At 50.4% G+C, this 24,828-nt stretch overlaps 1 protein-coding gene across 2 annotated transcripts; it reads left to right on the top strand.

Moving 5' to 3' along the window:
* The first annotated feature begins 5,571 nt into the window (after positions 1-5,571).
* Positions 5,572-23,420, top strand: SELENOI (selenoprotein I). 2 transcript variants are annotated; one of them, XM_072332756.1, is made up of 10 exons: positions 5,572-5,725; positions 14,356-14,424; positions 14,745-14,853; positions 15,516-15,590; positions 15,773-16,035; positions 17,017-17,125; positions 18,132-18,180; positions 18,477-18,657; positions 18,808-18,990; positions 20,831-23,420. In XM_072332756.1, the coding sequence occupies exons 1-10, from the start codon at positions 5,678-5,680 to the stop codon at positions 20,945-20,947; spliced, it is 1,203 nt and encodes a 400-aa protein (XP_072188857.1). In that variant the 5' UTR covers positions 5,572-5,677; the 3' UTR covers positions 20,948-23,420. The 2 variants fall into 2 exon arrangements, with proteins under 2 accessions (XP_072188857.1, XP_072188858.1); XM_072332757.1 differs by having other exon boundaries at positions 20,831-20,896.
* Positions 23,421-24,828: the final 1,408 nt, after the last annotated feature.

Below are 24,828 nucleotides of genomic sequence, written 5' to 3'. Positions count from 1 at the left end.
CATTCCAGTCCCTAACCACCCTTTCTGTAAAGAAGTTCTTCCTAATATCCAACCTGAACTTGCCCTGGTGCAACTTGAGGCCATTTCCCCTCGTCCTGTCACTTGTCACTAGTGAGAAGAGACCTGCCCCACTCTCACTGTAAGAACCTTTCAGGTCCTGGCAGACGGCAATAAGGTCTCCCCTCAGCCTCCTCTTCCTCAGACTAAACAGCCCCAGCTTCCTTAGTCTCTCCTCGTAGGGCTGATTCTCCAAGCCCTTCACGAGCCTCGTTGCCCTTCTCTGGACCTGCTCCAGTACTTCCATGTCCTTCCTGTGCTGAGGTGCCCAAAACTGGACACAGTACTCGAGGTGAGGCCTCACCAATGCCGAGTACAGGGACAGGATGACTTCCTTAGTCCTGCTCAGCACACCATTCTTGATACAAGCCAGGATGCCATTGGCCTTCTTGGCCACCCGGGCACACTGTCGGCTCATGTTCAGCTGAGCATCAATCAGTTCCCCCAGGTCCATTTCCTCCACACAGTCCTCCAGCCACTCCGTCCCAAGCCTATAGCGCTGCCTGGGGTTGTTGTGGCCGAAGTGCAGGACTCGGCATTTGGTCTTGTTGAACCTCATCCCATTGGCTTCAGCCCAGCTCTCCAGCCTGTCCAGATCCCTCTGTAGGGCCTCGCTACCCCCAGGCAGACCCACACTCCCAGCCAATTTAGTGTCATCTGCGAACTTACTGAGAGCGCACTCGATGCCCTCATCGAGGTCATCAATAAAGATATTGAAGAGGACAGGCCCCAGCACCGACCCCTGGGGAACACCACTCGTGACCGGTCGCCAGCTGGATTTAACTCCATCATCGCTATCGCATCGCATCGTTCTATCATCATCAGTTTCTCTGCTATCCCCCATACATCCAGTTGATGTCCTTTTGGAGTTTAGTTTATCATTGCCCCCTGTATTCATCACTGCCACATCACTGGGATGGTCCATGATGGGCTAATAGTAAGGAAGCCAATAATCTCACTGTCCACATACCATTTAAAGTGCAGTCACAAAGACCTGATAATATCTCAGTCTCTACCCAGCTGGACACTCAGATTGATTTAGTGCTCTTCCTGTTCAGTCAGCTCTCATCCCAGCAACACCACACTACAGCCTTAGAATCATAGAATCGCAAGTTTGGAAAGGAACCATAAGATCATCTAGTCCAACTGTCCTCCCTTTACCATACCTACAGAAAACCACTAACCCATACCTGCTAGCTTCCTATCCAGACGCCTATTGAACACTGACAGCGATGGCAACTCCACCACCTCCCTGGGCAGGCTATTCCAGTGCCTGACCACTCTCTGAGAAAAAAAGTTCCTTCTTATGTCCAGTCTAAACCTCATTTGATACGACTTGTGGCCATTTCCTCAGGTCCTGTTTATTGCCTGGCAGAAGAGGCCAAGGCCCTCCTCATCACAGCCTCCCTTCAGGAAGTTGTAGAGTGCAATGAGGTCTCCTCTGAGCCTCCTCTTCTCCAGGCTAAACGATCCCAGCTCTGTGTGCTGCTCCTCATAAGACTTGTGCTCCAGACCTCTCACCAGTTTTGTTGCCCTTCTCTGAACACGTTCCAGGGCCTCAATGTCTTTCTTGTAGTGAGGAGCCCAAAACTGAACACGATACTCTAGATGCGGCCTCACCGGAGCTGAGTACAGAGGGATGATCACCTCTCTGCTCCTGCTGGCCACACTATTTCTTATGCAGGTCAGGATGTTGTTGGCCCTCTTGGCCACCTGGGCATACTGTGGGCTCATGTTCAGCCCAGCATCGCCCAACACCACCAGGTCCCTTTTCTCTTCACAGCCATTCTGCCCCAAGCCTATAATACTGCATGTGGTTATTATGGCCAAAGTTCATCCCTTGTTGAACCTCATCCCGTTCACCTCAGCCCAGTGATTTAGCCTATCCAGATCTGTCTGGAGGGCCTCCCTACCCTCAGGCAGATCAACATCACCTCCCAACTTGGTGTCACCTGAAATCTTACTGAGCTTGCACTCAATACCCTCATCCAGGTCATCAATGAAGATGTTAAACAAGATGGGCCCTAGAACTGACCCCTGCTGGTCAGTGCTGAGAAGCTCAGTTCAGCGACCTGCCCTGCCTGGGGCTGGGCACAGCGAGGTTCCCACCCACTCTCCAGGAACAGAGGCATCTTTTCCCCACTATGTACAGAGGGTTCCACTTCTCATGGCAAGGGAGAGCCCAGCAGCCAGTCTTCCCTTGGCCACTTATAGAGCTGTGGTTAATGGAGGATGGAATGCATCCCGGTGGGGTGCAGAATGGGCCAGAAGGAGAAAGCAGCATAGTGCCAGATAAGAGGAAAAGCTCAGCAACAAGAGAAATCCCTCTGTGAGGAGCCCCATCAAGAGTGAAGGTGGCAGGGAGAGATGCAGGCACAGCATGTTGCACAGACAATGCTGCCAGGTGTTGTCTCAAAGGGCTGCACACTGTGACACACAACCAGCACAGCTGCACCGAGCCCTTAGCGCAGGAATGAGTGCAGCACACCAGCATACAGAGCACGGCCACAGGGCTACAAGGATCTGTGCAGGACTTTGCTTTTCAGCTCCCCAAGCTCTGCCTCAGGGCTTTGCATCCCACTCATGCTTGCACAGCCTTTCTCCTCAACGTGTCCCTTGTGCTTCCACTCCTGCCATGTTCAGCCCCTGATCTGGGTGCTGAGTTCTTCATGCTTCCCCGCTCCTCCTTGCCATCCAGTGCAGACATTGCCACCACAGCCCCCACAGCACAGTCCCTTTGCCCCCTGCCATATTCCCTTCTTTCCTGCCGGCCCTCTCAGCCCAGCACCATAACATGAAGCACCAAGCAGAGGACCAAGAAGCTCCCAGAGGGTGCGAGTGCCCCTGTCCCAACCCATATAACCGCAGCCAGGCCCTACCTGCACTGTCAGTGCTCCCCATCCCAGGTGCTCTCTGAGCCTGGCTCTGAGCCACCTCTTATAAAGCCTGGAACCTCTGTACAGGCTGCAGCTTTTTGTAGGTGGGGCAGACCTTTTGCTCCCTGAAGCTGCAGCTGGAAGTGAAACTTGGCAGCTGCTGGAAAAATCAACTGCTGGGTTGAACTCTCTGGGTATGGCCGTACAGTCTATTCCTTTTTCATGTGACAGCACAACCACCAAGTCCAACTCTTAGTGAGATTGGGATGCCCAGAACAAGCCAGAAACCATCAGCAGTCAGCTCAGGGAGTCAGAGTAGCACCTGGAAAGCCCCAGGGCTGGAGCAGGACAAACACAGATGCTCCTGACAAGAGGCACTGAGCCGCTTCTCTTTCCTATGTGTGGTTTCTCAACTGGATCAGTTCTGCATAGGAACTGAGGTCATAGGAAAGTTTACAGTGTTTGGGACAACCTGATGAGAGCCCAGACCAAAGGCCATGAGAATGCTGCGGTGCCTGGATCAGTTCTGCTGGGAGGAGAGCGGGGAGAGCTGGGGCTGCTCGTCCCAGAGCAGGGGAGGCTCAGGGGTGTCCCACCACAGCCATTAAAACTCATAGGAGGTACAACAGAGTGGAGCCAGGTTCTGCTCTGCAGTGCCCAGATAGACCTCGGGCACAGCCTGCAGCCCAGCAGCTGCCCATCAGCAGCACTGCAGTGCTGGGTGGGTGCCGGAGACTTTCATTTTCACCAGGGCCTGAGCCGCATCCAGGAATGGCTCTGATTTCTGAGAAGCAGAGTACAGATATTGATAAAAAGTAAAGAACCTTTAACCCTCTCCTGAAGGTGTGTGTGGAACATGGGCTGGACAAGCAGAGGGCAGGACTCTGTTTGATGCCTACAAGACCATGTGGTTCCTGAGGTCACTGCCCCAAACCCGCTGCCTCCCCATCCCCAGTCAGTGTTGTGGCCACGGATAGCACTGACATCAAGGAGTGAGCTTGGGGAGCGTTCCTCTAGGTGTGCATCCTCCATTTATTGGCTGCTAACTAAACTAAACTAGTGATGCAAAAGCAATCACTCACCAGGCTGTCCCTGAATGCTGCAAGGTGAGCCGTAGGGGAAGAGTCCGGTGTGGATGAACTGGGATCTATCCCTCGGTGCTGAGGGAGCTGGCGGGGCTGATTGCTGAGCCGCTCTCCACCATCTACCAGAGCTCCTGGTTAACTGGAGAGGTCCCAGAGGGTTGGAGGCTTGCTGAAGTGATTCCCATCTACAAGAAGGGTCGTAATGAGGATCCGGGTAACTACAGGCCTGTCAGCCTGACCTCGGTACCGGGTAAAGTTATGGAGCAAACCATCGTGGGTGAGATCACACGGCATGTGCGTGGCATCCAGGGGATCAGGCCTAGTCAACATGGATTCATGACAGGCAGGTCGTGCTTAACCAACCTCGTCTCCTTCTACAATTGGGTGACCAGGCTGGTAGATGAGGGTAAGGCAGTTGATGTTGTCTACCTGGAATTCAGCAAAGCCTTTGACACGATCTCTCACAGTATCCTCCTGAGGAAACTGGCTGCCCGTGGCCTAGACAGGTGTACCCTTCTTTGGGTAAGGAACTGACTGGAGGGTTGTGCCCAGAGGGTAGTGGTTAATGGAGTTAAGTTCAACTGGCGAACCGTTTCAAGTGGTGTCTGCCAGGGGTCGGTTCTAGGGCCCATCTTGTTTAACATCTTCATTGATGACCTGGATGAGGGTATTGAGTGCAAGCTCAGTAAGTTTGCAGATGACACCAAGTTGGGAGGTGGTGTTGATCTGCCTGAGGGTAGAGAGGCCCTACAGAGGGATCTGGGTAGGCTGAATCGCTGGGCTGAGGTGAATGGGATGAGGTTCAACAAGGCCAAGTGCCGGGTCCTGCACTTTGGCCACAATAACCCCATGCAGCGCTGTAGGCTTGTGGCAGAGTGGCTGGATGACTGTGAAGAGGAAAGGGACCTGGGGGTGTTGGTCAGTGCTGGGCTGAACATGAGCCCACAGTGTGCCCAGGTGGCCAAGAAGGCCAACAGCATCCTGGCCTGCATAAGAAATAGTGTGGCCAGCAGGAGCAGAGGGGTGACCATGATTCTATGATTCTATGACCACCTCCTGTGAGCAGCCCGATGTCCAGCCCATACCTGAACAGAACAAAGCTGTTTTCTTATCCTCCTCTTCTCCCTTTTGAGTGCTGGGCGTGAAGTTATAAGGCATGAAATATCTCTTTACTTAGTTTGGGCCACCTGCCTGGTGGTTCCCCCTCCCAGCCTCTTGTTCATCCCTCTATCTATTCACAGTGAGAAACACAGAAGCCCTTGATGCAGTGCAAGCACAGTTCTGCCTCAGCTACGACATCCTTGCGTTGCCAGCAGTGGTTTTGTTCTGAAACCTAAAACGCAGCACCTTAGGAACTGCTATGAAGGAAATCCCTCCTCATTTAGACCCAATTCACCCTCTCCTTTAGAGGTGTGGAGTTGTAGAACCTCACGAGCTTCGCCCGGTCCCTCCTCCATCCATCAGCCCTCCTCGCCGCTAGGGGGCGCGCTTGGGTAACGCGGCGCCTCTCGATAGGAGGCGGCGCGGCGTGGTGACGTCATGGGCCACGCCGGGTGGGCCGATGCGGCGGCGGGAGGCGGCCTACGGCGGCCGGTGGGGGCCGAGCGGGTGCGGCGTGGGGCGGCTGTGGGGCGGCCGGGTCGGGTTGGTGCGGACGCCATGGAGTACGTGACGGCCGAGCAGCTGGCCGGCTTCAGCAAGTATAAGGTAGTGCGGCAGAGAGAGTGGCCTGGGGGTCTGTGGGAGCCTGGAGTGGGGAGAGAGTGCAGGGAAACCGGTGCTTGGGGTCCTGCTGCTGGATGGGGGGCAGCTTATAGGGTCCTTTGGCTGAGGGTACGATGATGCTGTGGGGCCCTTTGGATGTTGTGGGGGGGGAGAAGCTGTGAGTCCTTTGGCTCTGCGGGACGACGACACTGTGGGGCCGTTTGGCTGTGGGGTGGGGATACAGTGGGGTCCTTTGGTTAAAGGGGGGAGAGGGACGTTATGGGGTCCTTTGGCTAGGAGGGGAGTGGGACACTGTGGGGTCTTTTGGCTGGGGGAGGATGTCACTTTGAGGTCCTTTAGCTGTGGGTCTTTGTGCCATGGAGGAGTCTTGCTGCTGGGGCTGTCGTGGGTCTTGATGCTTTGGGGAGGGTGGGAGGTAGTTTCCATGGGGCTCTGCCCCACAAAGGGGGATGTGGTGGTCATATGAAGTGTCAGTTGCGGTGCTGTTGTCCTTTTGGGGGCTTATAGGGTGTCAGTTTCAGGTTGGATATTAAGGAGTATCTGTATCGAAGAGTGGTCAGTCATTGGCACAGCTGGTCCAGAAGGTGATGGGGTCACCATCCATGGAGGTGTTAAGGAACCGTGGAGATGTGGCACTGAGGGACGTGGTCAGTGGGCATGGTGGAATGGGTTGGGGTTGGACAACAAGGGAGGGTTGCCTCCCTGGGCAGCAATGTGTGAGCCTTGCTGGTACCGAGGTTCCATTCCCAGCTGGACCATAGGGGCAGAAGCCAGCAGAGCGTGTGCTCCAGGGGCAGGATTGCGGTCTCGCTGGCAGGAATAGACTTGCTCGAAAGATTGTGGTTTTATTGAGTCAATAAGGACTTTGATATAAGCAGGCAGGTTCACAATTAGCGCTCAAAGCGCATCGTGTCTGCTGTATGATGCCTCTTGTCTGCTTGGCAGGGCTCTGCTCGTCTTGTTTGCTCTGGGAGTTTGTTTTTCTATGCTATTTTAGCCTTGATGAAGGGGTGCAACCCTGTGATACTGAGTGGCACGTTCCAGCTTTGCTGTGGGCATTGCACCTTGTCCTCGTGTGCCCTTTCCTTACCTGGTGACCCTGGGCAAAGCTTGGTTTTCCTTTTGGGTGCAGCCAGAAAGCTTCTGTAAGAGTGTAAAACGCTCCATAGGGAGAGTATAGAGCGGGGTATGTGTGAATGGATGTCAACGCAAGATGTCAGGAGAGCAGTTTAGCTTTTGCTGCATGGCTTTCTTTGCATCCTGTGTTAAACCTCAGCCATGTAACCTGAGCGTGTACCCACAGCTGGAAAGTGGTGGGACCAGCTAAAAAGGGGATGCACAGCCAGAAGCAAACCTACAACCTACAGTTGTCCCTCTGTTCCTCTTGCTGCTTTGGCCAGCATGTTATAGGTTTGGAGAAAAGCCTGGAGGAGGCAAGAAGGGAAGGAGCACATCCCTGCTTTCCCAGCAGTGCTGCTTGGTTTTCCTGGAGCAGAAGTGCTTTATGCAAGGTTGCTTCATCCAGCTCTTGCTCCTCCCGCAGCTGCCAGGAGTGCAGATGGTGAGCTGGGAGCCAGATGGCTTCAGCTTTGCAACGTGCACGTTTCTGGCTGGGGGAGGTAGGTGTGTGCCTTATGGCATAGGTTGGCTGGCTGCTGACGGGGCTGATGTGGAGGGAACCATCCCCTATCAGCCCCCTCTGCTCTTGATGGGACACTGAAGTGTTCTTGTATGCAAGGGGGTTGTGCAGCAAAACGTTCAGTGTTGGCTTAACCTTTAATTGTACCCCTGTCACTTCTTCAGCAGGAGGTTGTACTACTTGGGTACATACCTACTTAAGCCATGGGACAGAAAGGTTTCTCTGCTGTACCAAATGCATCCCATTGCCTGACAGTGCTGAGGCTTGCCCAGGAGATGCTGCTCACAGTGGTCATCCTAAGTGAGTCTGCTCCAGTATTTCCTCCTGCTCATCAGGTTGGTGCAGAGGGCTGATAGTTCTGGCAGATCGAAGGGCTTGTTATCAGGAATAAAGCTTGTTTTAAGGCTGCAGAGCAATACGTGCCTTGACCTTCCTGTTGGAATACTGAGTGTCTTCGGCCAAAACCAGGTGCTGTGTTACTGTTCAGCACCGGATGCCCTCAGCCAGGCTCTGCTTTTCAGGGCTGCAAACCTTGCAGTTGGATGCCAGAAGTCATGGCCTGTTTCTTCAAAGCCAGCTTGCAAATCACTTTCTGGCAAGCTTCTATAATATCGTGAGCAAAGGGGAAAGTGGGTCCGTTTGGAACATTCACAGAGATGTCTGCTCCTGTTTTGCATTCGCAAGGAAAAAGATCTTTTTTCCTTCCAGGCTGCCCCCAAGCCCTGCTTTTTTTTTTGCAGTGCAACCCAAACAACTCGCCCTTGTGCAAGCTTTGTTGAGTGTGGTGCCTGGAGCTGGATGCGGAAGAGAAAGGAAGGACGCTTCGTGTATTGCATGCTGCGCTGCTATTGCTGCTCCTTGTGCATCTAGATGAGCTGCATGCAGTCTTTGCAGCTCCTGGGGCTCATTTCTTGGGGGGCTGCCACAGTGCCAGGAGCAGCTGCAGGAAGGCAAAGGGAATGAGGGCAGAGCTCTGCGGCTTGATGATAGTGCCAACTTCCATGGCTGGTTGCAGTGCTTTGGGGTTCCAGGTGTCCCAAGGTTCCTGCAGACTTTCCTGGCCCAGTGTTATCTCTGCTAGGGGTGATTCATGCCCCAAGGGTGGGGAGACAAGGGAAAGCAGGGCATTGGAGCACTGCACCTGCATGGCACAAGAGCTGCACCCCAAGAGGTGAGGTGATGACACGTGTCTTGCTTGGGTCCAAAGGTGGGATGGGACACTTTGGGAGCAAGCTCTGCAAGAAGAAAGTGAGCTGGGGGGGTTGGGAAATGCTGCACCCTGAAATCCTTCCAGGCCTGTTCCCATGCTTTGCACAGGGGTCGGTGATGACAGCAGCAGCATTGCAGAGGAGGCTGGCAGCTGCCCGCTTGCCCATGCTCTTGTGAAAGGCTTTTTGTCTCCTTACCTGCGTGGGCAGTGAAACAAAGCCTTCACAGTGTTGCTGTCATGTTTGCTGGGCTGAGGATGGCGACAGCACAACGAGTTGTGCCGTTGTCCTGGTGTTGGGACCTCAGCAGGTCCAAGCATTGGTTGAGCACCTTGGGTGTACTCGTGCATGGAGAGCTCAAGCTGTGTTGAGTGATGGCTCTTGCATAGGAGAAGGAAAGAAAGAAGCTTCTTCAGCTGTGCACTCCTGGACGAGGAGATGTCTTGTATGGTGCAGAGCAATCAAGCTCTATGGCCCTGTGAACATTCCCACATAGCAGATACTTCATGCCAGGAAGAGCTGTGCTGTTACCCCAGTGAGAGTGGTGCTCTGCAAGGTGCCACTTAAAATACTATTTGTTAGAGCTGATGCTGTGAGGAGAAAATTGTTTAGAGAACCGTGTATCTCCTTATGTGATAGAACTGCCACAAGCTATTGTTGGGTTTCCTTGCAAGAAAACTCAATTCCTTATTTCCAGAGCCATACAGAAGGATGCTCATTTGTGAGCATCACCCAGATAGAGGCACAGGTACATGGGTGCTTTGAACATATTTGTCCTGCCCCAGGAAATCCTCTTCCCTTCAGATCCAAGGACCGTGGAGAGCAAGGCTGCAGATGCTGCACTGCAGGAAGCAGATGGCTGGGAGCTGTCCTGGCAGCCTCACGCAGGCTCCTCTGGAAATGCAAGCCCTGAAGAGATCTCTGCAGACACCCAGATGTGTGCCAGTGGCTCTTCACACCAATGGAACAGCAATGCAGCTGGTAGTCAGAGCACTGTGAGAGGCTTTTGATGTTAGCAACCTGGATGGGAGGCTTGAGGCTGCTGCTTGGTTTCTCCTGCAGGGTCCTTAGCAGAAAGGGTGCGGTGCGGCAGAGAAGAGCCCTTTGAGCCCTGTTCTTGAATCACTTAACTCCTTCCCCAACAGTTCCTTTAATTGTTTTGTGGCTCTGCATGTGCCAGCCTTTAAACGGCCGCTTCCTAAAGTGCTGTGTTGCAAAGGGTGCCTGAAGCCCCGGAGTACTCCCAGGTTTCACAACTGTTGAGGTGAGCAGCTAGAAGACAGAGGTGTTTTTCTTCTTTCTTCTCCTTTTCTCTTGTTAAATTCAGGATATCGAACCTCTGCCCAATTCAGTACCACAGAATCACCAAGGTTAGAAAAGACCTACAAGATCATCCAGTTCAACCATCCATCGATCACCAATAGCTCTCACTAAAGGTATTGAAGGTATTGAAGCGCATTTTGGCTATGGATTCCCATTTTGCCCATTTCTAACTTCACGGAGGTCACTGGGATTGGACTTGGTGATCTTAGAAGTCTTTTCCAACCAGAATGATGCTCTGATTCTATTCCATGAAGCAGTGGCACACATTGTCCAGACAGGTGGTAGGTGTCTCTGCAGACACCCAAGGTCAAGCTGGATGGGGATCTGAGCACCTGATTGATGACTGTGTTCATTGCAGGGGAGTTGGACTAGATGACGTTTAAAGGTCCCTTCTGACTCAGATGATTCTAGGATCTGTCTTTTACTTTGCATTTTTGCTTCGGGTGCCTGATAGATCTTTGCACACACCTTCCTCCACTGCTGTCCTTGGTGTTGATGCACATCCCATCCCCAGGTCAATGGCTGCAGTGACACGTAAGGATGGAGCAGCTCACCTTTGGGATACCACTTTGTGACCCAAAGTTTTTGGCTCTCAGAGTGGTAGGGCTGGCCCATGGTGTTAAATAGGCTTAAAGACAATGTAGGTTGCATGCTGCAGAGGTGGTGGCTCTTTCAAGAGCCATGAAGATGTGGCACTGAGGGACTTGGTAATCTGTGTGTGTTCTACCACAGCAGTTCTGTGTTGGGTGGGGAAGAGATGCTGGGCAATTAATGTCATTAATCTGGAGGGGTTGTAGCTTCCCTCCTGAGGTCTGAGAAACATTCCTGTTTGCTATGGAGGATCATCCCACCTCCGGGTCTTTTTGAGTAGCACGGAAAGTCTGCTGTTAGAAATGTTGTTGCTCGTTGAATCTCAGCTGTAACGAACTCCATCATGAAAGTCACTCCCTGCTAATTAACAGCGAGCTCTTGGCTGCTGGGACTGCTTGGAAGAGAGAACCTTGTGGAAACTGACACCTCCCTTCCCATGGCTGGCTCACAAAATGGCTTCGTTATTAGGGCTTGTGTAACTGCCCCAACTCGCTGTGCTTCGAGCCCTGCGCAAAGCAGCTGTCGGGGCTTGCAAAGTTAATGCGTATTTCGCTGTATTTTTTTGTTAATGATGAATTTCCTCTTTGCAGAAAGGAAGAAAAGAGACTGAGTAAGGTTTAGGTGCTTTGGGAAAGGAAAAAAGAAGCGTTTTATTTGTCTCTTTCAAAACGCCTCTGTTGAAACTTGAAGGTAGTCCTCCCCCTCCTTCCTAGCAATGCCTTGCTTCATCTGCAGCCCGTCTCCTGATGTGCGTGGGTTTGTGTTTTCCTTTGATAGGCAGAGTTAAAAGTTGGGCTGACTTCTTTCTAGGGGAATCACAATGGATTCTCTTTCCACACCAACTCTCCTGCTTTACCTTTCCTGCCTCTTGATCTGCAGGGAGAAACGAGCCTCTCCCCAGTGGTTGGCTTTGCTATGGTCCTATGGGTGTGTTGAAGAAGGCAGGGATAGTCTCAGCAAGAAGTGTGGTTCTGACCATGAGAGGCTGTGGGCAGGGCAGAAATCCTGTTTTCCCAATATAAATTGCACGGCCTGTGGGGCTTGGAGAGTGTTGTAAGAAAGCAAGGCTTGTCAGTGTTGCCGAGTTCTGACTTTGCTAGAATCCCTGTCTATTGAACCTTTACAGAATGAAGACTGAAAAATGGCCAAAGGAGGGATGTAGTGTTGGGTAAAGTTTGGTGATGCTGGCATCCCTCTGTGCCAAACCTTCGGTTCACGCCACAGTCTTGTGCTCAACGCTGCCAACGTGCTCCATTCTCACACTGCTTGAGAACTGACCTTAGGGAAGATCAGCAGGACTCAAGTTAATAAGTACCATTAAAACACGATGCGGCTTGTAATGCACCAGCGGAGCGTGGGCATAGTGCAAACGTGGCTTGTTTGTGCTGGCACGGCTCTACTCGATGACAGTTGCTGTGGATTGTTTGAGTTCACAGCCTCCTGGATTACCTCGGGCCCCATGGGAAGAGGCTCTTAGCCTTGTTCTCCCTTTGCACTTAAGGAGATTTGTAGGAAATGGCCTTATGGATGTGCTGGTGCTCCTTCTGCTTTGCTCTTGCTTCGGTGCTCCCCCAGCCCACCCCAAAGCCCTTTGTGTATTTGGCACCGGGTGCCAGTATGATGAAGTGCTTTCTGCTGTTGGTAGCTGGATTACTTAAAAGCTGCATTGTTTTATTGGTTGGGAGAGCTATGAGGAGAATCTGGGCTATAAATATACATCTCTTCCTTGAGTGTGTAATTGGATCTTCCAGAAAGCACAGAATATCATAGAATTGATTGCATTGGAAGGGACCAAAGCCTGCTGTGGGTAGGGAGGGACTCCTCCCATAGAGCAGGCTGCCCAAAGTCCCATCCATGGCCTTGGGTGCTGCCTGGGATGGGACACCCACAGCTCTCTGTGCAGCAGTGCCAGGACCCCACTGCCCTCGGAGTAAAGAATTTCTTCCTAACATCTACCCTAAGTCTCACCTCTTTTGGTATGGCCAATGGTATAGCCATTACCCCTTGTCTTATCACTACCAGGCCGTGTCTTTTTATATAAGCTCCCTTTAAATGCTGAAAGAACCCAATTGACGTTGCCCTAAAGCCTTCTGTTCTCCAGGCTGAATGACCCCAGCCCTCAGCCTTTCCTTATAGGAGAGAAATGTTCCATGTGCACAATTGATGCTGGTTTTAAGCTGTAAAGAGCTGCTCCTCTCTCTTTAACTTCCATAATGATGGGCACCGGCTCAGTGCTGTGTCGTGGCAGCTGGGACCACTGGAAGGGGTTTTTAGAGCAACTTTACTTGGAAAAAGCCTCCTGGAGGTAAATCTCATTTTAATACTGATGGGAAATATCCCTGTGCTGTGTGACCAGGGAATGTGTAGGTTAGAGAGTGGTAGGCATGTGGATGAGGTGACTGGTTACAAGGGGTTCAGCTGGCAGGGATGGAGCACAGGGATGTGCTGACTGTGAGATTGATGCTGCAGAGTTGGCTGGGCTGTATTCTTGTGAAGCTTAAAACCGAAACCCCATGGGAGTGGATCCTTCCTGCCATTGTAAGGGGAAGCAACGTCTGTGTGCACGGTGCTATTTTAGAGCAGTGTCCATTACAGCCGTCTTGTCTGCTTTCAATAGGAGCCTCTGGGGCATACGAAATCCCTTCCATTTGTCCTTCCCTCCCTGAAAATAAGGCAGAAATCCGAGTCCTGACTGCTGGCCCTGATGGAGAAATGACTCAGGGAAGGACAAATGGTGTATGTTAAGCCATTAGATGTGTAGGGGGTTCACAATGGAGAAGGAGAGATGTGCTGGGATGTGGCCTGGAACCCTCCCCAGGGCGCAGACTCCAGAGTCCTTCCCCTGCCTTGCTCCTGTCGAGGCACCTGTTTTCTTGTTCCAGACTGTTACGGGGATAATGAGATTTAATCAGACTCCAGCTCTCCTCCCCTAGTTGGTAGTTAGCCCAAATCCTATTATCTCATAAAGTGTTTGAAATTCTGTCCCCTGAAACCGCGCTAAGCTGGGATGGAAATTCCTCACGGCTTAGCCCTTGTCTCATACGATGGCAGGCTCAGGGTGGTGTTGCATTGCTGTAGGCCCTGTGGGTTTGCTGGTGCTGTAAGATCCTATGAGATAAGTTGGGTGGAAGCTTGGATCACATTCCCTCCCATTGCACTTGAGCTTTCCCCTGCCATGGGGTGACAGCAAGCACCAATGCCTGACACTGTGTGGGCACTGTCCCAGGGTTCATTGCCTGGAGCACATGAGCAATGTTGTAGTAAATGGAACTGTTTTCCTTGGGACACTTATCAAAGTGATTTCTTGGGGAAGAGGACTTTAGACAGAGTGATGTTGGCTGGGAAAAGGGCCGTGAGTTGGAAAGCAGATAACAGCTTTGTGGTGCTTTGAGAGCCAAGCGATGGCGAAATGTAACTTATGAGCTGGAACCTGTTCCGTTGTCTGTTTGGGTCTTTTATTTCTATGCCCCATGTCTCCATCCAGCCCAGGTCAACTGTGCTGGGGGCTGCCAAATGACCCTTGGCTGCTTCAATTGTAATGGGGTGTGTAGGATTTGGAGGTGATCGTGGATGTGCAGTGATGTATGTGACATTCAAGAAACATGGAGGTGTGGCACTTAAGGACGTAGGTTAGTGGGCATGGTGTGGATGGGTCGATGGTTGGACTTATCTTAGAGCTCTTTTCCAACTGCTGATTCTATGATTTATGTCCTGCAGAATTGGGGGGAGGGAGGGTGGGGTTGGAGCTCTTATAAACATCTTCTATGGCACTCAGGTTCTTTAACTTGCTACAAGAGGTCTTGGAGCGCTAACTATTATTTGTTGTCTTTTATTTCCCCTCTCATTCACAGTACAGTGCCGTGGACAGCAACCCTCTGTCTTTGTACGTCATGCATCCCTTCTGGAACACGATAGTGAAGGTGAGACCTCCTCCTGCCTTGACTGGGACAGCAGAACACCACTTGCTGCCAAGGCTTCTGCAGCTGAAAGGCCCTGTTTGTATGCAAAGACCTGCTTCCTTTGGGGTGTGACTAATTAAGTGGGCACGACCTTCCAACTGGCTGCCTGCCCTGAGCTCACTGCACTGCAGCCTGAAGCTTCGTGCTGCCCGTGATGTTGGATACAACCAAGCAGTGTTGTCTAACACCCGGATGATTGTAACGAGGTCTCTGTTGCAGCTTGGAGCAGCCTTGTTGCACATTTTAACGAGCTCATTTGTTCTTTTGCTGCTTTCCCATAGATCTTCCCTACTTGGCTGGCCCCAAATCTCATAACGTTTTCTGGCTTCCTGCTGCTTGTCTTCAACTTCTTCCTCATGGCATACTTCGACCCTGACTTTTATGCTTCTGGTAAGGCTGCCTTTTTCTGTTCGGACAGTTCATGGTGTCAATCTACAGCATCTGTGGCATTGCTGTTGCTCGTAGGAGACCTCCATTCATTCTCAATTGAGGCTGTGCCAACATGCAGCTTCCTGCTTTTTCAAGTGTACCTTTGGGCTCCCAGAGTTGCTAACAGCTCAGCTGGCTGTCTGCTGTGAGTGCTGAAGGAGAGAAGGAGGACAGGTTATTAGGGAAGAAGTGAGTTTCAATTGGCAGAGATGCAGGCTGAGATAGGATTCCCCACGTTTGGCTGCAGAAGCTGGGTGTAACCTCATAGATTCTTGGAATCACATCCCCAACAGGCTCTGCTTGGTGCACTGAGCGAGCAGTGGAGGAGTGCTTGATTGGCACGCACTTCCATGGCATGCATTGGGCCATATTTGCTAGCTGTCATCACAAGATTTTTAGATCCTGTGACTGGGCACCTGAGGACAGAGGGCAGATATATCTTGGAACGTGGAACAGCTCTGCTATCTCATCCTGCAGAGCTACCATCCCGGTTTCACTGAGTTGTGTGGGTACTTTGTCCCGATGACCTGTTGGTCTGTGTTTTCTGTGCGTCTTGTGCCAAAATAAACCCACTGAGCATACACACTGAGCTCTCTACTCCTGGGTCTTTCCGATCCCTACAGCTCCCGACCACCAGCACGTTCCAAATGGAGTATGGGTCGTCGTGGGCCTCCTCAACTTCATTGCCTACACGTTAGGTAAGACTTCATCTGGCTATCTGGGGGATTTGTGTTGGTTGTGCTCTTGCTGCAGCTGTATGTTGGCTTATCTCTGAGCCCACTGTATCTTTGATTCTGAACTTCAGCCATGCCCTGCTCTAGGGCAGTTTCCAGGAATTGTTTTGCAAAGAAACTCCTGTTTCTCTTTGCTCTCTTCCCAGACGGTGTCGATGGCAAACAAGCTCGCAGGACCAACTCCAGCACACCCCTGGGAGAGCTTTTTGACCATGGCCTGGACAGCTGGGCTTGCGTGTACTTTGTTGTGACGGTCTACTCCACCTTTGGCCGGGGCTCCACGGGTGTCAGTGTCTTCGTTCTCTACCTCCTCTTATGGGTGGTGTTGTTTTCATTCATCCTCTCCCATTGGGAGAAGTATAACACAGGGATTCTCTTCCTGCCCTGGGGATATGACATCAGCCAGGTGGTAAGTATGCATCCCAGCCACTGCTTGCTTTCAGCAGAAGCTCAACAGGTTGCTGATGTGCCTGGAGTGTAGTACTGAGGTGTGAAAGGCCCAAAGCTTTATAATGCAGTGCTCTGGGGAGGTTGTCTTCAGCAGGAGGCACTCGGTAGCACAAGGAGTCCTCTGTGTGCAGAAGGGAGCGGGCTGTTTGCATCACTTGGAGCTTCTGTTGCTTTTATAAATCACTGTCATGTGATACTAGGAATAAAACTTCAGAATCTTAAATCCAAGGAACTTTGCCTTTGGACTCAGTGATCTTTACAGATCCCTTCCAGCTCAGGATAATCTATGACTTTCTGCAAGAAACAAGGCTTGAAGAATGGATATTGCTTTGTATTTCCTCTGCCTGGTTCCTAGCTGCTCTCCATGTCCTAGCTACCTTAATTGTTGCTCTGCTTAGTCACTAAATTGGCTACATTCAAGCCTAGAAGCTTGGGCTGCCTTTTGCAGTCTGTCAGAATGGGTAAAATTCAGCCCTGCTGCTTTCAGCTGCTTGTCCCAGCTGGAGTACAGCACCAAGCAGCACACCAGGCATATACTGTCTTGGTAGATTATGGGTGGGAAATGCAACAAGCTGGAAGAAGAGTGACCAAAACAGCTGTGTTAATTGCAACGATCACCTCCACTGGTAAAATGTAGCTATGACCATATTCTGACTCCTTCCTCCAAAAGCATTGCTTATGCTTTTGGACCTCTGCATAGCACAGAAAGGCAGGGGGTAGGGATCTTCACATAAGGGTTACTACTGCAATTGAAGGATCTTTCTGTAGCCTGTTCCCAGTAATGGCTTCAGCAGATGGATAACAGGAGTTCAGAGCTGATCACTGCGATGTGTAATATGGGACACACCTCCATGCTACAGTTCAAGCTGTGTAAGGGCCTCTAACATACAAGGAGCAGATCCGTGCTGCTCACCCCTGCTTGTCTTCTGCTTTCTTTCAGACCATTTCAATTGTCTACATAGTGACAGCCATTGTGGGAGTAGAGGCCTGGTATGCACCTTTCCTGTTTAATTTCTTATATAGAGACCTATTCACTACAATGATTATTGGTAAGAAACTCCATGTTGAAGCCTGTCTTTTAAACAAAATCAACTTGCTTTTTTTTTTCTTCCTAAAACCCAATGTCATAATTATTTTATACTGACGTTCTGTTTGCTGTAAAATGAGAAAAGCTGGGGCTGCTGCAGAGAGGGAGGACGTAGCTAAAGGGTGGGGAAAGCAGCTCTCTTTGGGGGTCCTTGCCATCTGTGCACCCATCTAAAGGTTCAGTCCAAGGGTGCATGACCTTGCTGGCTGCTCTTCCAAGTGGTATCAGAACAAAGCAGGGAATAATGCAGGTGGAGGTATCTTTGGAGAGCTATCTTTGCTTAATGTCATTTGGCTTATTCAGAAGTCCCCTCCTCAATGTAACCTTTCTCACTCTAGGCCCTTTTCTTTAGGTGCTAATTATTACTACTTAATTCCAAGTCAACGCGTCTCGGGGGGGTTGTTACATTAAGAAAAGTTCAAGCATCAGATTGAAGCAAGTGGATATTCTGAGCTTTCCTTTGGCAGATGCATACTTTCATATATGAATAATAAATGCACTTTTCCCTTATGAAAAGTAGGGCGGGATGTGTGTGTGGACTGGGTTTGTGTGTCTGAATAGGAGTTAGGTGATTAAAAGCAGGAAGATGTACAGCTGTGTTAAAATACCTTCTGCTGGGTAAACAAGGAAGAGTTGTGATGCACCTTCATGGCTTTGACTGTAGGGTCCCATTGAAGGCAGTATCGTAATTAAACTTTGCAACTGCTCCGAGCGTTAACACTGAGCTGCGTAATGCAGCACTGAAAGTTCATTTTGTTGAACTCAAATTGTGTTTGCAGCAGACCTTGGCTTGTAATTACAACCCCTGAACCAGAATCTCAAGCACCTGCTTGGAAACCTGCTGAGCTGCCCTTCCTGCACCTCTGAGCTGTTCTGCTTGCAAGCAGCTGAAACCAGAGCACAACCACAGTGGGGTGCACACGGTAGCATCCTCTGCACAGGCAGTAATGTGGCTCTTTCTCTTTCAGCTTGTGCTCTCACCGTGACGCTGCCCATGAGCCTGTATAACTTCTACAAGTAAGTTCTTCCTTCTCCACTTTAGCACCTTTCCAAGAGCTCCCAGAGCCTTTTGCAGCTTCTTTTGTTCTCAGATGAATGTCTTCAGGATGTCATTGTGGTTTTTGTATGTCACCAGAGGGTTCCACTTTGCAAGGTGGAGGCTGCTCAGCAGCTTGCTGAAGAACCCACAGCTTCTGCAGGCTTGTCCTGTTGTTCACAGCTCACCTAATTCAGGAGTTTCTTGGGTTTGGGGTTACCAATGAAGGTTTGCATCATCCTCACGTGACTGTGGTTATTGACTGTTTGCCTTTCAGGGCCTATAAAAATAACACCTTGAAGCACCACTCTGTTTATGAGATCATGCTGCCACTGGTTTCCCCAGTGTTGCTTTTTGCTCTCTGCACCACTTGGATCTTTGTTTCTCCTATGGACATCCTGGAGGTCCATCCAAGGCTCTTCTATTTCATGGTTGGAACCGCCTTCGCTAACATTTCTGTAAGTGGCTTCGCTTTATGTTTCACTTTAGCCTTTGGGAAGTGTGAAACCTCCCATGACGAAGTAAAACACATTCCCCCGTGCTATGCACAGCTGTAGGTTTGCGGGGTTGGTGCTGGTGAGGGCTCTGACTTCTTTCTCTCCCTTCAGTGCCAGCTGATCGTCTGTCAAATGAGCAGCACTCGCTGCCAGCCTCTGAACTGGATGCTGCTGCCCATTGCCCTGGTGCTCTTCGTGGTGGTGTCTGGGTTTGCACCCAGCAGCGAGACGCTTCTCCTCTACCTGCTAACTGCATTCCTCACCTTGGCGCACATTCACTATGGAGTGATCGTGGTAGGTGAACCTGGCTCATGGGCATTGGGCTGAAGGCTCAGGAGCTGCTCCTCGGGGCAGCAAATGCTGTCCTTTATAGTGGTGGTATCAGGGCACATAGCTCTCCATGAGAAACTAGAGCTGAGTGAGAGACTTGGGCCGTAGGCTGGGTTTAAAGCAAGCTTCAAGCAACGTGGCTGGGGGCTCCTGTGCCATCCAGGGGTCTGAAATAAATCCTTGCATCTCTGCTGCTGTTTTGCACGCTGTAGCTGTGGTTTTAACCTAGAAACCAGCTCATAGGTCTGCCCATCTGGGTGATCCACACCCTGAGGCAGTGGGAAGGGCTCCTGTAGATAACCACAGCAGTGGATGTGATGTCTACATAGTGGATGGAAGTGTCTGATTTGGGAGTTTTAGTATCAAAAGTTGATCTGCTGTGGGTGTCACCGTGGCTTAGCTCAATCTGGAGCCAGAGGGACACATAGTTGACATGGAGCACAGTGATGCTGTGGCTATGTAGAGATCCAGAGGACCGATTTGTTCCCCTTGGTCTGAGCAAACTCTGCCTAAATTTTCCTTAAGAGAGAAAACAAATTCAGAGCAGTCCAAATCCAATTAGAAACACACCAGGAAGCTGCTGAGGAAGTAGGGCAAGGGCCCCCATGGTGCTGCCATGTCACGCACCCTGCATGGGTAGCCCTGTGCCCTCAGTGCTGCATCACTAACGTAGAGTCTCCACGAGTCAAGTTTGAGCTGTAATTACAGCAAGGAAGTAATACCCACGTTATCTTGTCTTTCCAATTAGTGTAATGAGACTTATGTGCGAGAAGGATTTGAATAGCTAAGAAGCTTTAAATAAATTTGGTCTTGGAGTCATTGTTGGAGACGGGGCTGAGGACGGTGTAATCCCATCTGCTCACACTTGCCCGTCCCTGCAGTGAGTTTCCCAGCTCTCTACTCCCCCTGAGTTTATGTTGCCCCCCCTTTGAGTTTTCCAGGGGCCCATCTGTGCAGTCTCCTCTCTCAGTACAGAAGAACCTCAGTAGTGATGAGCACCATTTTGGAACAGATGCTCTGCCCTGGCTTGCTGATGGTCTCAGCACTGTTTTCTGTTGGCTTTGCAATGACTGAACACTGGTGCCACGCTGTAGGTTTTATCCTCTGTCTGCTGCACTGCTTCTTTGTGGTTCTACAGGTGTTGCTCTTTCACCCTGATATTGAAAGGAGAGGCTGAATACTTTCCCTCACCCCACAAAGAAGATTCCCTGCTTTCCCAATGCAGCTCTCAGCCCTTTGTAGTGTTCTCATTCCTTAGAAGACACAGGGAAAGCTCAGGCTGCTATAAAAGGGACCTGATGATCCAAAACTTGGTATTGGGTACCCTCTTCTCTGCAACCCTCCTGTGTCAATGCCCAGCACTTGACCCCCAGTCCTAACTGAACACATCCAGCAACTGCTGTGCCTGAGAAGGGCAGGATAGAAATAAAGGTGCTCCAGGGCAAGATGGGCGACTCTAAGATCATCAAGCTCAAACCAACCCATCGTGCCCAATAGCTATCCACTTCACTCAGTGCCACATCCCAGGGATGGTGACCCCACCAACTCCCTGGGCAGCTGTGTCACTGCATCACTACTCTTTCAGAGAAGAAGCTTCTTCCTAATTGCGTCTGTTCTTCAGCATTCATCCAGTTGCTCCAAATCTCTGCTGCCTAAAACCTTCCATGGAAGGACATGGGGAAATCTGGAGGACTGGGACAATGCACTGTGGGCAATGATGGGGAAAGCAAGAGCAGTGGGGTAGGAAAGCTTCCAGCTTTCCTTCTTGTGCCGTGAGCTTTGCTAACTCTGTCCTTGTTTTCAGGTGAGCCAGTTGAGCAGGCACTTCAATATACGACCCTTCTCACTAAAGAAACCAACTCCGGATTGACTAGGAATGGAAGAAGAGAAAATCAGCTTGCGGTCTGCAGAAGTACTGTAAATATCTGCTGCAAATACCTGTAAATAGTTCAACCATCACCACAGATCTAAACCTATCCTCTGGACAGACATCAGGGCAACGTACACGCGGTATCCAGTGCAGCCAGGGTGGGACTGATATGGGGCAGCCTCTGCTGCTGTTCAACCAACACAAGCCTATGGTTTTTGGGTGAAGCTGGACAAGCTTCAGGTCGCCTTCAGGTCACTACTACTGTATTTCAGACCAGCTGAATGTTCCCAGTACAACCTCAATCCCCAGCACTTGTTCAGGTAAAGCCTGTTGGGGATGCAAATGGCTTTACCTGAGCAAAGCACCTTGACCAAACCCAGCGTAACAGCTGATTTCTGTAAGGTCAGGGGGACATCCTTGTGGTCGAGTTCCTGTCTTTCCCTAACCCTCTTAACCTTCATCCTGGGCTGGTACTTGAGGAGCAGATGGTGACAGTTCTCTCACATTCTCTGTCCTGCCTTCTTGCACTCATTTATTTGGACAAATAAATACCCTTTATTTTTTAAAGCAGAGGTTAAAGCCACGCCAAACTTACAGTAACATTTTACATAGGGGGCTTTAGGAATCAGGGCTCAAAGGAACATAGAAGTGGGAAGGCAGCTTTACTCTCCCTTGCCCAAGTGGTGGGTACTGGGACCGCATTGCAGCTGTCTTTGTGTGCTCCCTGTCTGCGAGCTGGGCTTTCTGATGGCAGCAAAATGTGGCTTAAACTAGCCTATGTAACACAAAGCCAAACTCCTTCTTCCAATGGGATGAACTTGTTGCTCCGGGTTGGCTCTGCTGGGTCCCTGAGCCTCTCCTTCCATAGCAGTGCAGCCAGGCTGCACATTGTCCTTCCACCAGCTCACCGATAGGAGCAAATCACAGCTTGGAGAAGCACCTTAAATCGTATCATGTTGGTTCAGTGTGCGCTTTCAGAAAGCTCACAGGTGTTTACGTGTGTGTATGTGGTGACTTTCCAAACATCGCTTTGTTTTCAAGCTCGTTGTCCGCAGCGGCTGCATGTCTCATCCGATGGATATCTTTGTTTACTGTCCATTTGTACAAGGCACGTTTGCATTGATTTCCTTTTGTTTTTTAAAGCATTTTTATAATTGAGTTAATTGAGTGGGGTGGTGAAGACTTGGAACGCTGATTTTCTTTTCTGTTCAATTTATTTAATGAAGATCTGTGCTTGAATGAAGAGTGTAGCTTAAACCCAGGCTCTGGAAAGGCTGCATCCGGAAGCAAACAAGCACAGCAGATTGTGTGCATATGTAATCTACCCATGGGAACAAAGTCTCTTACACACTGATCATTGTGCGGCGTGGTTCGTGGACGCCCGGTCACAGCATGTTTTCCTTCTGCAGGTGAAGTCCTTTCTTCCTGCTTTAGGGAACCTTCAAACTGTAACTACTATTTAATGCTTTTTATTTTGTTTTTGCCGTGTTGTTGGGGTTGTTTTTGTGTGTGTGCGTGTGTGTGTGTGAATTCAAATCACTGTCATGCAGACTTAAACCCCCCCCCCCCAGGCAGCACCCTGTGTGTCTGTCTGGCTCCGTGTCTGTGATGGTGGCTCGCCTGGGAGATGAGGGGCAAATGGTTTTCAGAGTTAACTAAATAAAGCAGCGTACACGGGATGTTGTACTGACATTGTACAGGAAATAAGCAAAACAAACCTGAAGTGCACAGAAAGAACCGGGCTGTGCTTGAATTTATGATGCAAACGCAACAAAATACAATCACGGAGGGAGGTAAATGCAAGCCGTGCTGGGCCGCGTTCAGGTGGTAGCATTGTGGAGGTCGGACGGTTGATTCTCTGCAGCTTGTGTTACCCTGGCTCTTCTCTCGTGCTGTTGGATGTCCCACCTCACCCCTGGGATGTCACTCGGTCTCCTTAGCACCTATGCAGCATCTGTTGGCTGTGAGCTGGTGCAGCCCATAAGAACATACCCCGAACAATGAAATCTAAGTTACAAACACATGGAAGCAGGGCTTCCTCTCTTATCTTCTGCAACTACATGTTGTGCTGGAGGAGAAAAAATGCCTCTGAAAAACTGGAACCGGTTCCTATCTGCACAGGCTTTATCTTTTGGAGAGTCCTGGGTTTTCGGTGCCTTAATGTGAAGCACCTTGAAGCTAAAAAAATAGCTGCTTAAATCAGTGCTGGAAAGGAAGCTGGCTCATCTCTGCTGCTGCCAGGCTTGTGGCAAAGCCAGTTGTGAGCAGCCCTGGTCTCAGTGTACGTCCAGTGCCGTTTCCAACTCGTGCTGCTGTGAAGCTGGGTGGGTTTCTGTCTGAGCTGTTGGAAATGATGTGGTTGCTGATCCCAGCTTCTTGGGGGAGCGGAAACACTTGAATGGGGAAGACCCAAACCATCTTGTCTTGCCATGGTGGGGTGTGGCATGCGGAGAAACAAATTATTTATTAACGATAATGGTTTTAAGTCTTAAAAGATAAATAAATTTATTCCTTGCTAACTGCATCTGAGGGTGCTTGTGTTGTGGTGGCGGTGTCTCTTCGGGTGCTTGGGGGCTGGTCCGCATCACTGCTTCTTGAAGAGATGCTTCTTCCTTTGCTGGGGGACACGCTGTGTTGATAGAAGGGATGTTTCACGAGCCTTTAAATCTATCTCAATCCAGCCCGATAGCAGGAAGAAACCTGTTCAAGGTTCATTGCCAGGGCTGGAGCAGAAGGGCAAAATCTTGCTTGATCTTGATTTTCAGTACGAATACAGACTGTGAAAGCGGGGCCTCACCATCCTTCCGACTTTTCAACCGCTCGAGTAGGAGTTGCGTATGAAGCTTTTGGTCATGGTGTTACGATGTAATGTGGTGCGTGAAATACCTCGTTGCATTCCCTCTCGTTTTTTTCCCAACCTTGTACTTTCTTACATGAGAAACGTGAGTGATCGTCACTTTGGATGGGGTCAGGGTGAGTAGATTTGAGAACCAAGACGACAACCCCCACAGTGTATTTCACCCACCAGCTTTCTAACACTTGGTCACCAGAAGCAATCCAGAGGATGAACTGACATCCCACAGAGGGTTTAAATGCTCTCGTATAATCCATTTGCCATGTAGACCATCATGGTTTCCCCTCCTTAATAAGTAACCATCCTCCCAACCAGCATCACCCAGGATCTGAAGTTGTTTTTCCTGATTTTTAGGTAACTCATCAATACTTTCTGATTGCATTTTTGGGGCAGACTGACGATCCTTAACATGAATTTCCCATCTTGAAAGGTGTTTCCTAGCTACACCTAGTTATAATTACCAAACATTCATTCTCCAAACTGAGGCTCTATTGACTTCCCAACTCAAGGCTTCCCATGGACAGAGCCCCAGGGTGGCACCAGCCCATACAGCATCAAAGGCTCTACAGATAGGAACAACTACTCTTCTGTAGCACTCTACTCGCTTTTCTACAAGAGTGAGTATAATGGTGCTCACCCTGAGTGTTCTGAGAGGGAGGAAACTGGGTATGGTGGAAATGGTGTTTTCCCAGCTCTAACTGCACAGCCCAGATCCTCTTAGCAGAAGAAGACAAGTCAGGACAACAGCTTTGCCCCATCAGCGCTGCCTAAGCTCAACAGCAAGCTCTTAGCTGTTGGCTTCAGCGCTAATCGTGGTGATCCCCACCTTATCCTCATGCCAGCACGACTGGAGCTGTGTTCAAGGCAATAAGCTGCTCTCGGTGCTGCAGCCAACTGGGTCTCCATACTCCTCCTCCTACCTGTGCTGGGTACCTCCGCCTGGGTCTCCACATCTTTCCTGGCAGTTCCCTTAAATCAACTGCTTCTAAGCAACCCTTAACAACAGCTATAAGCTTAAGTCCTAAAATCAAAAGGATAAGAGGTCCTGCGAGAGTAGACAGTAAAGTGGTCAACCTTT

The sequence above is a fragment of the Excalfactoria chinensis genome, chromosome 3 (genome assembly GCF_039878825.1).
Source record: "Excalfactoria chinensis isolate bCotChi1 chromosome 3, bCotChi1.hap2, whole genome shotgun sequence".
NCBI lineage: Eukaryota > Metazoa > Chordata > Aves > Galliformes > Phasianidae > Excalfactoria > Excalfactoria chinensis.
The sequence above is the reverse complement of the archived record's forward strand: the minus strand, read 5'-3'. Positions and strand labels throughout refer to the sequence as shown.